This window comes from Melanaphis sacchari, unplaced genomic scaffold (assembly GCF_002803265.2).
Source record: "Melanaphis sacchari strain LSU unplaced genomic scaffold, SCAv2.0 Contig221_pilon_pilon, whole genome shotgun sequence".
In the NCBI taxonomy this organism is placed as follows: domain Eukaryota; kingdom Metazoa; phylum Arthropoda; class Insecta; order Hemiptera; family Aphididae; genus Melanaphis; species Melanaphis sacchari.
Window position 1 is genome coordinate 1,654,597 of NW_020271098.1, and position 16,729 is coordinate 1,671,325.

At 24.5% G+C, this 16,729-nt stretch overlaps 2 protein-coding genes across 4 annotated transcripts; one reads left to right on the forward strand and one right to left on the reverse strand.

Moving 5' to 3' along the window:
• Window positions 1-560: 560 nt before the first annotated feature.
• Window positions 561-7,729, reverse strand: LOC112594202 (peroxidase-like). Of its 2 annotated transcripts, XM_025338870.1 has the most exons (13): window positions 7,481-7,729; window positions 6,742-6,904; window positions 4,139-4,334; window positions 3,788-3,976; window positions 3,508-3,686; window positions 3,252-3,450; window positions 2,148-2,348; window positions 1,906-2,038; window positions 1,662-1,818; window positions 1,364-1,543; window positions 944-1,142; window positions 767-869; window positions 561-692 (listed from the first exon to the last, which is right to left on the reverse strand). In XM_025338870.1, the coding sequence occupies exons 1-13, from the start codon at window positions 7,510-7,512 to the stop codon at window positions 602-604; spliced, it is 2,022 nt and encodes a 673-aa protein (XP_025194655.1). In that variant the 5' UTR covers window positions 7,513-7,729; the 3' UTR covers window positions 561-601. The 2 variants fall into 2 exon arrangements, with proteins under 2 accessions (XP_025194655.1, XP_025194656.1); XM_025338871.1 differs by lacking the exon at window positions 7,481-7,729 and having other exon boundaries at window positions 6,741-6,835.
• Window positions 7,730-8,121: 392 nt separating this feature from the next.
• On the forward strand, window positions 8,122-16,042 carry LOC112594184 (peroxidase-like). Of its 2 annotated transcripts, XM_025338849.1 has the most exons (13): window positions 8,143-8,207; window positions 8,341-8,456; window positions 11,377-11,801; window positions 12,319-12,513; window positions 13,575-13,750; window positions 13,971-14,166; window positions 14,236-14,433; window positions 14,640-14,772; window positions 14,832-14,982; window positions 15,057-15,236; window positions 15,420-15,618; window positions 15,698-15,800; window positions 15,883-16,042. In XM_025338849.1, the coding sequence occupies exons 2-13, from the start codon at window positions 8,407-8,409 to the stop codon at window positions 15,956-15,958; spliced, it is 2,082 nt and encodes a 693-aa protein (XP_025194634.1). In that variant the 5' UTR covers window positions 8,143-8,207; window positions 8,341-8,406; the 3' UTR covers window positions 15,959-16,042. The 2 variants fall into 2 exon arrangements, with proteins under 2 accessions (XP_025194632.1, XP_025194634.1); XM_025338847.1 differs by having other exon boundaries at window positions 8,122-8,456.
• The last annotated feature ends 687 nt before the right edge of the window (window positions 16,043-16,729 follow it).

Below are 16,729 nucleotides of genomic sequence, written 5' to 3' on the forward strand. Positions count from 1 at the left end.
GTATCAGACTTTTAATTTACTTATTGTTTGTATATAAACATATTATGTTATTATTTTTTTTTTTTATATATGATCTGCAGAGTAATTAAAACTAGCAGTCGTAAGGTGTGACTTAACAGTACCTATACCGGCTATACTAAACTGGTTAAATTTAAAAAAAAAAAAAAAAACAAAAATGTGTTTGGTAAACTATAAAAGTTCTTTTTGTATAAAAACGAACAATAATAAGGTCAAAATTAGAAATATATATTTCCCCAAATAAAAATAAACTGATAATCATGAATAACTGGAATTACTGATTGAAAAAAAATATTAGTAGGTATAGAAAGCTTGTTGCGTATTGTATATTTTGTTAGTTTTGATTGTTCAAACGGTTATAGTAAAATATAGCATAGACCCTTTTAAACCTTAGAATATAAAACTATTGAAAAAATATGTATATTTATGTTTATACATAATTAAATATCAATGATAATGATTAATTTGCTAAGTACCAAATAGGTACCTATTTAAACTGAGTAAATTTTTATAGGCTTAACATAATAAATTGTATTGCATTGTATAATGTACAATATATATTTATCTTAACGCTTCAATTATTTCACAACTCTGGATGATTGTTTGCTTCTCCCCAGGCTTCAAAATTTAAATCAAATTCCTCATCACATTTCATTTTAATGGATGGAAATAAGCTAAAAAAAATTGTTTAATATGAAAAGATAATAAAATTATATAGGTAATATATTATGTATTATTTTATATTTACTTGTGATCGACTATTTTGAATATGTCTTTTTGTACTTTGTCTACGTTCGAAGTAGCGCATATAACATGGCCAAAAGTAATTTTCTTTATCATTTTCAGTTGATCTAAAAAGCAATGAACATTTTTCATTAATTTCTATTGAATAACATTAAGATATTTTTTTTTATTAATTATTTACCTTCTGTAAAGCTACCGGGCTGTCCTTTTACATCATAGAAAAATCGATCGCCAGCTTTGAATCGATAAAAATTTTCAGCAAATAAACACTGTGTTGTTGGACCTACAATCGCACCATCACTGGGTTTTTCTAATAAAAGACCTACTATTAAGTCGATATCATTAACTGAATAATAATGTTTTTTCAATTTGCTAATGTCCTAAAACAAATTATAATTTTACTCTCGACTAGTTAATATAGTTTTAAAATAATTAGGCATAGTAACAAAACCAAGTATTTTAATTACTAGTTACTAATTAATATTAATTTATAATAATATTAATAGGAATATAATTAAAACATTAATATTCGAAAATACAATTGTATATTAATGTATAATATAGTATTTTCATTTTATTATTAATCAATAATTTACTATACCTTTATATGTATAAGATCCGCCAAATCTTCAAAATTTTTAGCCAATGGATACCCGCAAAGATGTCTTAATTGATTGTATGGTTGAAGGCCCACATCCTGGCCCCTTCCAATATCGAGTGCAAGTAGATCACGACCTTTATATAAAGGTTCATTTGGTAGAGGAAATAAATAATTAGATATCTATAATGAACAAAAAAAAAAAAAAAAAACAAACACATAAAAAATTGACTTATAACGACCTAACCAATGAATAATATCTTTAAGTAATATAAATAATAATATAATATGTTCAATTTACATCAAAATTATATGAAGGTTGAAACACTCGACCTGGAGTCTCTATAAAACCTTTTAATAATTTATCAAAATTATCATTTATAGGTATTAGGTCTGATTTTGTCATCCAATCCGTAAGTCTTATTGATTTTTCTATTTCATAGTCTTTATTCATTAAACTTAAACGTTAAAATTCAAAATTAGTTTCTTGTGCAATCCATTTAAAATGTATATGATAAAAATGAAGCATTTTTTATATTACGCACTTGACTGCTATTGGTATAATTGCGTGGAGAGCTCGACTAGCAGCACTTGAGAATTCATTGGATGTAGATGGATTTATGGTAGGATCATAGATATTTGCTTCGTTTATTCCATATAGTTCTTGAAAATCATTTCCTAAAAGGGTTTTTTTTAAATTATTAATACATTTTAATGAACAATAGACGCAAACATTTTTTTTTATCTTGTATTCCAATCACTAATATATACAATTCTAAATGATTACCAATAATAATTGGTAAGAAATCTTCATACGCGATACGTTGAATAGTTGCGATGACAATTCTTCGTGACTCTTGATAAATAATTTCATCAGACCAAGATGGATTTAAAGTCGAAAGCTTAAAAGCAATGTAATTATGATATCTTAAAAATAAATTCTGCATTGTAGTTATTCCTAAATTTTGATTCCCGTTAGCTGGATCCCCTGTAAACAACGCATCCACCAATGTATTATTGATGGTTGAAATAACATAAAATTAGACATTTGTGTGATGTAAAAACTATATTTCTAAATGACTGAAATAATTCATTAATTATTTGTAGAAGGTGATTGTCTTAAATTTTATATATTTCTTAGACTTAGATATACTGTATAATTATAGATAAATATTTTACTTCATCTTTTGAGTATTATGTTTATTGCAGAACTTGCATTTGAAAGAAAAAAATTATGATACGTTATTTACAATTAAAACGTTATACCAATTTTGAATTCATCGTTATTTAGAATTATTTAAGCGTCATTCAATTTTTACGTTTATCGTTATTTATAACTATTAAATAATTAGAAATTAGTTATTTCTTTTAATGATATACTTTATATTATAACGTTTTGTTTTGTTTGATGATATATCATATATTTTGATAATCGTTATGTTTTATTCTGTGTTATTTAATTATTTATGTTTATTGTTTTTTTGTTTTAATTACGTTAACAAAGTTCAATCGTTTTTTGTCAAATATAACGTTATAATCATAACGTTTTATAACGTTTGCAAGCCTTGGTTTATTTTCAAAAATAAATAATATATATATATATATATATATATATATATATATATATATTGAATTAAATTAATGAAAAACATCTTAAAACTATAATCACCTAGTTTTATTTTTTAATCTAAATTAATTAAGTATCACAATATTTATTCAAATTAAAATTTTCTAAAGATAGTGTAAATATAGATAGTGATAAGTTAATGTACTTTTTTTATTAATCTTATAAAAGTTTAGAATAAAATAATAATGAACCATGCTATACCTACTCATAAAATATTTATTTTAAAAATGTATCTGCATTAATGTTTGTTTTCATAATAATAACCTGTTTTGAATTGAAGATGGATATTTTTTTGACGACTTGATGCCTTGTATTGATTTCTCATCATCGGGCAGAATATTTGACCATTGTCGGCGATAGAAAATTTAAGTCTTCCACCCTCCATAGCTCTAAGCTCTCGTGCGTTATTTTCATTTGAACCGTACACTTCATTCGCGTCGATAAAATGAGAAACATCATTGATCTAGAATGTTTAATTCTATTGTTATTTTTCGATAAAATGTATATAAACCTGGCATACAAATGTTGTAGGGTATAACGGACAACTGTAATTTCTTGATGTAAGTGATCGGAACATAGGCGTACAAGTTTTATTGTGCACACCATAAACAGGATCGTCGGGTAAATTGTAAATCACGAATTGACATTGATTATAATATTTTATTTTATTTTCAGCCACACAACAATCTATTGTATCACCTAAGTTATATGCATTTAAGAAAAAATAATTAATATTTAATAGGATTATAATTTATAAATTAAAAAAAAAAAACCAAGATAGTTGTAAAATGTGGACTTACCATTTTCATCTGATATTAGATCATTGGGCAAACTCGATATGTCATGGGCTAATAATTGTCCAAATGGTAATAAAAGTACATTATTTTCATCAACTCTAAATATTTCACGGTTCAAAAATATGTCAATATCGAGCACCCTTGGCCAGGGTAATGGGCTTCCATTTGTCTGAACACGTAGTTTGTAATAACCTAAAAAATGATAAATATTTATTTGATAGTAATTAAAATGGTTGAAAACAATCAAACACCTAACTAGGTAACAATAAACTCGTGGAATTTGAAGTAATATTATTTTAATAAAAATAATTATTAATTTTAATTAGAAACATATTAATTGTTTAAATGTCTAACCATCACTAAAATTAGCATTAATTAAACGATAAAATGGCGATCCTGCTGCTCCTCTCGTAGGTATTTCTAAATTGTTACATGATCCATTTATGCTTCTGTACTTAGCGGTTGGATCACATTTCATTTTAGGAGCACATTGTTTTATATAATCATCATTTGTGGTTGCAATACTCGTGATACGAAATGAACTTTTTTTCTGTAATAGAATATAATTTAGATTTTAAATTAATATTGATGCAGTTTTTGGATTATAATTTATATTAGAAATATATTAGGTATATTATTTAATATACGATCATAAGCGTGTTTACGAATGTTGCTGGGATCTGGGTATGCTATTATAGTAGCATCTGAATCTTTCTTTTAGATTATTATTTATAAAAGTAAGTACATCATTTTGTAGATATACTGGTTCAAAATCCAAAAGAATTTGAATTAATTTTTTTTTAAATATGATGCAACTAACTTTAAAATTAACTGTGAAAGTAAATGTAAATCTTCAGACAAAATAATTTAATTTGTTATAAACTGTTTCATTAATCACTCCATTGAAAACAGCTATCCAAAATTGTCGATATGATAACTTTTTTTGATGTGTAAACATCTATGCTATCGATTTGTAGTACGACCTTCTTGGGAAATCGAGCGTCAGGCGTAAGTCATGTAGATATGACTGCTTGAGTGTGTGTGTGTGTGTGTGTGAGGCTATAGCGCACGGTATTCGCGCAGGTTACCCGACATACATAATACATAATATAATATAAAATAATAATATAATATAATATAATATATAATATATTATAATATATTATATAATATTATATATATTGAGATACGCTGGTTTCTATAGAAATTATATTATTTGTTTATCGGAGTTACGACTAATGCCTATCAATTAACACCGGTTTTATGGAAGAAAACACACTTAAATATTATGATTATGATACCAATCGATGCGCATTTCTTTTTCCATCTAATGACATGAAAAAATGAAATTTGAATTTTTTGTTGTTACGCCGTTTACTAAATAGCCTGGCGATATATAATTATATATAATAATAATAAAAAAAAATATATAAATAAAAATAAAAAAGTTAAATATAAATTTTAAAGAGAACGCGATCTTGTATGATTATTGTTACCTTATTATACAAATTCCCACTCAAACCATGACATTATATTCCCCAATCAAAGTCGTACTGCAGCTAAGATGTTTACACATCATTCGTGAGTAAAAAGGCACTCACATAGGTTTTTTTTAACCATTTATATGAAAAAACAGTTAAGTTGTGTAATTAAAAAATAATAAATATTCTAGAAATCTGAATAAGGAAAGTACCGTGTCTGCTGGAAACTAAAAATAGCACATCTCAAACATTTCATGAAACTATAAAACAGGAACTCAAAGTTCACTGTTTTAATAGGAATGGACTAAATTATAGATTTAATCAAGGAACCTTAGGTATTATTTTGGGGAATTATTGATTCCGCCGAAACTACCTGTTTAGGAAAAAGGTTTGTATCGATTCCGTCGGCAATTAATTCCGCCGGCTACTGTTTAAAATATCTACATATCGATTCCGCCAGCTACTGTTTATAATATTTACATATCAATTCCGCCGGCTACTGTTTATAATATCCACACATCGATTCTGCTGGACACTGTTTATGCCCCCCTTGTATATGTATTTTTAAATATATAGCAGCGGTTTACGTCACCATAAAAATAAAAAAATGAATTGCACCTTCTATGAATAAATAAATAAAAATTTTATAATATTTAATTATCCAAATATTTTTTTTGTTGTGATAAAATAAATCAACAATAAATATTATTAAATTTCTATTTAAAGTATTACAAAATTTTTAATTTTTATGAAAAAAAAAACAATAATTATTAATTAATATTAATATTTATGTGAATTTATTAAAAAATATTAAAATGTATGGTCTAAATTGTATAAAATGATAATAATAATTGTATAAATATATAATTCAAAATTAAAATGTGTATCCTAATTAATACGTGTATGTGAATATATTAATGATAATAATAATTGTTTAAATCAAATTTAAAATGTATAATCTAATTAATATTATTTAATAATATTAATTAATATGTCTTACACATGTACGACATAACAAATTTTCGTTCACCGATAAACAGTAGCCGGCGGAATTAATATCCGGCGGAATCAATACCTAAATATTATAGACAGTAGTCGGCGGAATTAATAGCCGGCGGAATCAATATATAGATATTATAAACAGTAGCCGGCGGAATCGATATACGCCCTATTTTTAATATTAATAAACTGCAAGACATTACCGACCGATAGATTATTTAGTTCAAATAGTAGTAAAATATTTATTACTGAAAATTAATGATTGAGTTGATAAATAAGATGTTTTATCTAAAGATAATAGATATAAATTACCCAATCACTGTTTTATATTGCATAATAATATTATATTATATGGTATTAAAGAATACATATTTAATTAAATACAGCTAAACAAATACTTTAGGTTCATATTGATTAATTAAAAATAATATTTTTTTTAAAAATAAAAAAATGCTTTTATTATTTCATAAGACTTATTTTTGGGACATCGCTGGGTTCCGATTTTATGCCATCGTTAATAAAAATGTTTAAGATAAAAACAGCACCCAGTAACAATATTCCGAACAAAATTATATATAAAAGCCACTTAAACAATTTTGGTTTTCGTTTAGAAAATGAATTACTTTTTTGGAACAATGGTCTAAAACGAGAAAAAAATATCATAATTAATAGATGACAGTTTAATTTAATTATATTATTAATATTATGAGCCATTCGCGATGTGTACAATAATCAATAATCACTGTACAAATACCGAAGTGTACAATTGTTGTACAAATCATAACATTTAAAAACATATTCTAAAAATTACAATATAATAACTGTTATGTTTTAAAAGTATTTTCTTAATTAATATTACATATTATTACTTATTTTTGTGATTTGTTCAATGATTGTAATATTTAATATTAAAAAAATACTTTTAAAACATAACAGTTATTATATTGTAATTTTTAGAATATGTTATTAAATTTTGTGATTTATACAACAATTGTACATTTCGGAATTTGTACAGTGATTATTGTACACATCACGAATTATATAACGCAACTTGTACAATCTAATTACTTTGTACAGCAACATAGTACACTTCGTAATGTGTACAAAAATCACTGTACAAATTGCGAAATGTACAATTTCGGATTTTGTATGTAACATATACATATATGCTATAATTATATTATGATCGATAGTATCTTATAATCATAAAACTTACTCTGTTTCACCATCTGTACGTACATAAGTCATATTATAAAGGCATACACTATAATGTTTGGAAAATTATTTTTGTAAATGGTTCCAGAAAATAAAACAAGAAGATTGGTTATACTAGTCAAGTAAAAAAAAAAAATAAATAAATAAAAGTATTCTCAATAGAAATAATATATTAAAATCTGGAATGGAATCACTGTTTCTTAAACCCTCATAGGGTAACAGTAACGTTAGTACTAACTAAACCGTTGAATATTTTGAAATAAAAAATTTAAATCATCATGTTTATCTATAATTTTAAAATATAGTTCCATTTAAATTACTTGTGGCTTATGATAATAAAAAAAAAAAATAATTATTACTTTAAGAAAATGATAAACTATCATTAAAAGTTATTAGGTTTATTAAAGCTTAACTGAGTGATTTATTATATGATAACAAAAAAAAATATTACTAATTGGTAGATTTATCATAAAAATATTAAAATCTATCATGTAAGAAATAATACAAACCATTTTATTATTTTAGATAAATGTAGATAAGTCAATATTTATCTCCCATAAACTTTGACCTAAAATCAATTAAAAATTCTTGTATTTTATATAATCATATATTTTTGAACAAAATATTAATTATTTGTGGCTCATAAGTTTTAACATACGTTTTTAGCTTCATAAATATTGTTTAAAAGTTAGATTCCAGTTAATAAATTTTGAGCAGGATAAGTACGGGTATCTATAAATAATTGTTTATTTAAAACATATTATCATATTATTATATGTGAACCTGACACGTATAACGGACTATGGAAGAACGTAATTATGTAATATTGCTTGCTTAAATGCTTTTAAACATTTTACGCAGGAATAACAACAGATTTTATCTAATTCAGTCAAATTATGTAATTCATTGGGAACGGTTTATTTAAAAATGGTTAATATTTTTAAAAAGGTCGACGACTCTAAACAATTTGAAACTGAGTGAGTATTGTTTGTATTCTTTATTATAATTTATTTATTACATAAATATATTATTTATTTTATAAAATGTATTGAATAGAAAACATTCAGCTAGTACCAATCATTCGTATAGTACACCGAATTTCTTAAAAATGCTTCGACTTCATTACGTAACTATTTATATATTCAATATTTCAAAAAACACATATTGTTGAAAAAAAATTTTTAAAAGCGTTGTTTGATATAAATTTATTGTAATTCTTGCACTATTTTCTTGCTGAATAATTGTTAACAGTAAATGAGAAATAATAATAATAACAATAAAATAATAGCATAATCATTGTAAAACTAATGAACCGATCGGTTGATTATAATAATTAATTATGATTCTGACACTTACATATAATTTTACAAAATTTGTTTTATTTTATTGTAAACTTATAGCTATACGTTTTATATTTACGTCCTCAAATCTAGTGATTACTAATTAGTAATAATATTTTGTTAGGTAAGTTGAAGAAATATTTCCTTCACTTCTATCATTTTTTTCTTTTCAAAGACAATACAAAATCCTTATATTTTCTACATTTATTTGATTTTTTTTTTTTAAATTTTAATGTATCACTTATAAAATACATTATTTACAGGTATTAAGTTGTCATTTAGTTTTAAAATATGGTTACATGTAATTAATTTTTCTTCTACATAAATTCATCATAATGATCTGTAAATATTTACTAATAATTTTTCAATATTGATAAAAATAAATTACTGATGACTAGGATTCGAAAATTATTGTATTACAATTGCATGTTTTTTTGTTTTTTGAACATTTAATTTGTTTCTAAGTAAGATTAAAATTGATGTCACAACTCTTTGAAAAAAAATATTGTTAGTTTATAGTGGATATTTTTCATTTTTCCATTTTTTAGAGCATATTTTATGAATAATGATGTTTAAAATACAGTTTGAAAATTTTGCAATAAAAAAAAAATTGTTTATAACATATATTAATTTTAAAGGTTTTCACAAGGTGTTATTGTATCATGTTATTAAATACCTAGTTTCGGTTTTTATTAATAAATATTGAGTACAAACTATAAAATACTAAAATATTTTTAACATAATATTTGTATTTATAAAAATAATTGCTAGTAGAAAAAAATAAGTGCATATTTTCAAAGCATATTAATTATTATTATACTATTATAAGTGCATAAGTGCATGCATATTAAGTAACACTTTTTAAGTGCACTAAGTTACAAGCCCTATTGATGACATTGACATTCATCAGTAAGGGATTGATGAGGAAGGTGGGGGGAGCTAAGCCCACAAAATATTTTCACAGTACTCACAAATATATATTGAATAATAGGCTAAGGAAAAGGTTTTCTTCGTTGAAATAAAAAAATGTTTAAGAATGGGTTGCACAACTGTTTCTCAAATTTGGCTATTCTTAACATCGAAATAGACATGTTGTCAATTAATTGAAGAAATTGGAATTTTATCACTTGAAAGACAAGTCGTATGCATTAAAATGTTTAAAAAAAGAAAAATACTGTGACCCGATTAATATGAGATGTGATCTAGAGCAACGATTCTCAACCTTTTAACTTCCGAGTATCACCTTCACATCTAGAAAATTTTCACGTACCATTTAATTTAGAAAACTCTATTTTTTTCTAAATAAAAAAAATTTTTAAAAAATTTTATAGAATATTAAAATTTATCAAACAAAAGTAAAATTAAGCATGTACAATTGTTAAAAAATAAATCGACCAAGCATTACAATTTTATAGATATTAACGTTTATCTAAATTTCTATCTTTAACGTGAGTAAAACCGACTATTTGGTTTAGTAATAATCAAATAAACGAAATAATATTTTATATATATAATAATATTTTATTTTATGATAAATATTTATTTTTCATTCAAGTACCACCTTTGAGCTTTCTGCGTACCACTAGTGGTACGCGCACCATAGGTCGAGAAACGCTGGTCTAGAGAACTATTTTCGGTTTGTGTACCACGTTGAGTACTTGTTTAAAATGTTATCAACTACATTGTATGTATTCTAGTTAATTCGTTTTTATTGTATAATATATCATAGCATTGGTGTACAGATATTAAAGAAGAAAAAAACGAGGAAATAATAGTATGATAAATGAATAAATAATTATAACAATAAAAATAATACGAGTAACTAATAGGCATGTATGATAAAATAACGATTTAGCGTCAAAACTCAGTATTTTAATTGGATAGTATAACACGTATCCAACTTAGCGTTTAGATATCGCCTTTATGTAATAATTCTATAAATATATTCTCTCACTTTGTATTTTGATATTACAAATACGCGCTTTTCAAAATCTGATTAGTTCTGATTAATTCTATACTTACCTCATATCTATAATATAATTCGAATACTTGAATTCAAAGCCGAAGTTGTAATTAAAAATAATTAATGAATTATTATCAGATATTTAGGTATTATCTAATATTTATTCATTATTAAATATTATTTATTATACTATTATACAGAACTTAATGATTACTGTAAAAGTATACGGTACTATTGATTTTAAAATAAATCAAATAAAGTTATAAAAATATCTATGTTTACATCATGGTTAATGTTTAGAATTAATATTTTTATGGTTTAGTATGAACATTTTTAAAATCATTTAATTTTGTTATTGATTACTCTTCTATGAGTAGATTATATATTAAATAAATAAATCTTAAGACTTCAATTAGCCACTTATATTCAATATTAATTATAAGTTTCCAAGCTACCATAAAGAGTTCAAGAAATAAAAAATAAATATTTTATAAATTTAGTTATAACTGTAATAACTAATATGTACTTTATTGTTTCTTAATAATATAATTAACTATATAATAGAATTATAAAATCAAAATATTTATGTTTTAGTCCATTATTAAAATCCAAGGAAGAAAAACAACCGTATTGGAAAAAACCATGGTTTACCCTTTTTATAGTAATATTAGTAATTGCTATTACTACAGCTGTAATAGTATACATATTTTATCATAAAGACAATTCATCAAATACAATTAATTTTTACGAATCGGAGGCAAATGCCGTTAAATTTAAAGCAACAACGTCAACACGTAATCCTATATATTTTGAAGTCAAATCTGCACATCCAACCTCTAGGGTGTCGAGCATAGCAACAACTAATGAAGACTACTTCAAGCAATGTGCACCAGTCGTTACCTGTAACCCAGACGATAAATACCGAACATTCAATGGGTCGTGCAATAATTTGCAGCATCCTAGCTGGGGTGCAGCTTTAACACCGTTTTACAGGCTGATGAACGCCGAATTTGATGATGGTAATAAACAATTAGAATAATAAGAATTATACAAAAAACACATTTAGAACCTATAACATATAATATAAATATTAATTTGTTTTTAAAAATGTCATTTAGCATTCATTAATTGAAATAAATAAAAACCACAGTAAAACAAAAATGTATTACTGTGTTAAAAGTTAAAACACACATACGCACACTGTTAATTTACTTTTTATTTTAATAAATTATTTTAAAATACTAAATGGAAAATTTAACATTGATGAATTACTATAATGAATTGTATCATTGTTGATAATGTGTATCACTCTAATTTTTAATTCCAAAGCAACAAATAATATCATTTCAACGCTCATATTTTTACGTTTAATAAATGTGGTTCATCTTTATAATTATCAATATTCATAGTATCTATACAATTTCTACACTTTATACACGCTTTATTAAGTATTAATAACTGCAGTAGTTAAACAATGTGTGTGTGTGAAATAAATATTGACAAAGTATTAAAGTTAAATGTATTGAATTTATTCAGGTAATTATACGTTTAGAGTTCAGTTGGACGGAAAACCATTACCTAGTGCTAGGCAAGTAGGTTTGAAATTATTTTATATAAGAGACAACCGTAACTTTGACCATGACAATAATGAGTTATTAGTTCCATGGGGACAGTTTTTGACACACGATATATCGTTTTATCCTGATGATATTCGAAATACTTCTACTCCAGGTAATAATTAATTTAATAAAATAAATTGTTATAAAATTATTTATATGAATGTATACATTTCTTTGAATTACTGTGTACACGAAAACTTATTGTTTACAAATATTTATAATTGCATTTTGTGAGGAAAATATGTAAATGTAAAAATACAGTAACCATGTTAAAACTAATTGGAAAACAAGTTGATTGTAGAAACGTATATCATAAATCCGGATGTACATATATTTTCATCGATACAAAGATTATTGATGTGTAAACATCTATGCTATCGGTTTGTAGTACGACCTTCTTGGGGAATCGAGCGTCAGGCGTAAGTCATGTAGATGTGACTGCTTGAGCGTGTGAGGCTATTGCGTACGGTATTCGCGCAGGCTATCCAACATATATAATATAATATAAAATAATAATATAATATAATATAATATATTATTAATAATAATAATATAATATAATATATTATTATATTATTATATTATATTCTATTATATTGTATTATATTATATTATATTATTATGTTATTATATTATATTATATATATTGAGATACACCGGTTTCATGGAAGAAAACACACTTAAATATTATGATTATGATACCAATCGATGCGCATTTTATTTTCTATCTAATGACATGAAAAAATGAAATTTGAATTTTTTGGAGTTACGCCGTTTGCTAAATAGGCTGATTATATATAATATATCATAATTAATAATATATAACAAATAATTATAATATATATAACTATATAAATTATATATAATAATAAAAAAGTTAAATATAAATTTTAAAGAGAACGCGATCTTGTATGATTATTGTTACCTTATTATACGAATTCCCACTCAAACCATGACATTATATTCCCCAATCAAAGTCGTACTGCAGCTAAGATATTTACACATCATTCGTGAGTACCTACAAAGGCACTGACATAGGTTTTTTTTATACATTTTGTATAATATACATAAAAAAAATCTGACTGTTATACATTATATATAAACATAAACAAAAAGTATGACAGTAATTACACATCTTTTAATATATCTAATTTTGTATAATTGTAATTTTAGCTAATTTAGATCACTGTTTTGAAAAAGACAAGACCAAAATTCCAATTGAATGTGAAACTGCTATATTTATAACAGCAGACGACCCAGTATATAGCCAATATAATGTATCGCTGTTTAAATTTGTCCGATCTATGCCTTCAGTGAATTTTAGTTGCCCATTAACACCCAGAACTATTGTAAGTATTAAAATAGTGGTGCATTCAAATCACATAAAATATTTAACGAAAAAGAAAAAAAAATTATTAAATCAATAATACTTTCATAGTTTACGTATTTTTTCTTATTATAATTTCGTTTAATATTATTTATTTATTTTTTTTTTTTTTTTTACATTATGTGATAATAATTTATGAAATGATTTTAATGCAATAATGTAAACATTTAAAATTTTTTTAGCTCAATAGAAATACACAATATATTGATGGGTCTCACGTATACGGCTCAGACAAAGAAATAGCCGATGGTCTTCGAACATTTGAAAATGGTAAACTCAAGTCAAGGATATTAAAAAATGAGGAATATTGTCCACAGAATCCTGATTCTGAATTTAAAGATGGCCCGTTAGGAAAATCTAATATTCAATTCGCTGCAGGTAATTTTAATTTGAAAATAATATAATTTAGTATAAATCATTTTAACTTATTACATCGTTTTTTTTCAGGCGATAAAAACGTTAATCAAAATTTAGCTATTGCATTGTTTCAAAATTTATTTTTAAGATATCACAATCATTTGGCTGATGAAATACAGACGTTAAATCCGTCATGGTCTGACGAAAGAATTTACCAAGAAACTCGCAGAATTGTCGGGGCAATTATACAAGTTATAACATATGAACATTTCTTGCCAATTATTCTAGGTAAAATAAAATGTTGTTAATTAATTGAAAAAAAAAGTTAATTAAACACCAAGTAACAATAAAGATATCAAATTTTGAAAAATTATACAAAACTGTACATAATATCCACTTACTATAACTGAAAATAATCAAAATAATACAAATTATAGATTAAGATACAATAATATTAAAAGATTCAAGTTATTTAAATATCTTTTAATATTTAGGAGACGAATACATGAAAGAGTATGGATTAACCGGACAGACGATTTACGATCCTTCAATTAATTCGGCTTTATCACAAGAGATGACAAGTGGTGCATTCCGAGCTGTTCACAACATTATTCCCGCTAAATTCAAGTATAATTTTTAAGTAATAAAATTAAATAGATTTTCTACTAATTTATCGTATTTATCAGCTTTATAAGTGCAAACTATTCAATCGTCGACGAAGTAGAGCCTTCAAGAGTGTTATTGAAGCCAGACTTGCTTATAGGAAATTTCGATAACATGCTACGAGGGTTCTTGGAAACCCCTGGCCGAGCTGTACAACCATCTTATAATAATTTGGTAACCTTTCAATATTACTTATGTTATTATTACTTTTGTATTACTACATTTATTTATTTATTAATAAATTTTAGATTACAAATGTCGTGTTTAAAATACCAAATTTAGATACATACTCAGGATTTGATTTAATGTCTTACGATATTCAAAGAGGCAGAGATAATGGTCTTCCACCATATAACAAAATGAGATATTTGTGTGGATTAAATAAAGCTTATACATTCAATGACTTATCCGATTTAATTTCTTTAGAGGTAAAATTATGACACACATTTTTTAATAGATTTATAACACAATAAACATACTTGAAATAAATATATTTAATATTTAGTTAATTTTATTTCATAATTTTTGTTTAATAATTCAAGTTTTTACAATTTCATTAACATGATATAACATTTTTTTTTTTTTTATATATATAAATTATTTTTTATCAGGATATTGAAACTTTAAAATCGCTATACTCTACTGTGCATGACATAGACTATCTTGTTGGTGCTCTTTTGGAAAAACCTAGAAACGGTTCAATGGTTGGTCCATCAACTGCATGTGTAATTGGAGACAGTTTTTACAGGTTTAAAGCTGGTGATCGTTTCTTTTATGATATTCTAGGACAACCAGGAAGTTTCACCACGGGTACAAAAAATTAAACATGCACCTTTTAACAACAGCCAATCGTGTTATAATTCATTTTTTTTTTTTTTTGTATTTATAGCACAAATTAAAGTATTGAAAAAAATCACTCTTAGTCACGTTATGTGTACATCATCAAACTTGAGCCAAATACAAAAGGAAACATTTAGATTTGTTGACCATAAGTAAAATTATTATTTATTTTTTTTTTAAACAACTACATATTTTATGTTGTAATGGTATTTATATGTTTTCTAATATTATTAGGTGGATGTCAAGTATCAAGTATAACTGTAAATCATATAAGCTGGATTTATCACCATGGAAGGATTTTTCATCATAATTGCATCATAACATAACTACTTTTTTTTATATAATTTTCCTTTTTTCTTTGAATATCAATGACTAAACAATAATTAATATTTTAGTACAAAAATATTAAATTATAATTTATTATCTTCGTCCAAAATATATATATATAGTTCAACCTCATCACACTTTTACGACATATTTATAAATAAACGTACACGTGAAATTCAATCATAATACTACAGTTAATACAATTTTTATAGTGAAAATTAGAATAATTAGAAATAGATTCTAAATAGTGTGAAGAATATATCAAGAGCGATGTTATTTTTCATAAATTATTAAGTTTGAGGAGATTATTAGTTATTGTTCTGAGCATCTATTTTATGATAGGGGATAACATCAATAATAAAATTCCTGTATAATATACTATGTAATCCAAACTTAATAAAACATGTTTATGCATTTTGTAATTTAGCATTGCCTTTAAATGAATGTATTCGAAGATCGAATACACGGCGTCATGAATATGCAATATAGTTACATTTTATTATGGTTTTTATAATAATAATAATATACTGTTAATCATTAACAAAACTTGTAACTCATAATAGTATATTAACTATTCATAGTTAATATCAATATTACATGAAACTCTTTAAATATAAAATTAAAAAAAAAAATAAATTAATACCTATTATACTTCTGCTGTGTGGAATTTGTATGTACATAAAGTATATAATTAGGTAAGTATTTGCACAATAATGAAAATCCCGTGTACAATATGTATAATACGTTCAAATCT

Coding starts and splice junctions, on each gene's coding strand:
- LOC112594202 (XM_025338870.1), bottom strand. CDS start 7,512: ATGACTTATGTACGTACAGATGGTGAAACAGA. Junction 1,143..1,363: donor CGGATCTTATACATATAAAG/GTATAGTAAATT, acceptor AATTTGTTTTAG/GACATTAGCAAATTGAAAAA. Junction 870..943: donor GCCCGGTAGCTTTACAGAAG/GTAAATAATTAA, acceptor ATTGCTTTTTAG/ATCAACTGAAAATGATAAAG.
- LOC112594184 (XM_025338847.1), top strand. CDS start 8,407: ATGGTTAATATTTTTAAAAAGGTCGACGACTCTAAACAATTTGAAACT. Junction 15,237..15,419: donor CCGATTTAATTTCTTTAGAG/GTAAAATTATGA, acceptor ATTTTTTATCAG/GATATTGAAACTTTAAAATC. Junction 15,801..15,882: donor TTTAGATTTGTTGACCATAA/GTAAAATTATTA, acceptor TAATATTATTAG/GTGGATGTCAAGTATCAAGT.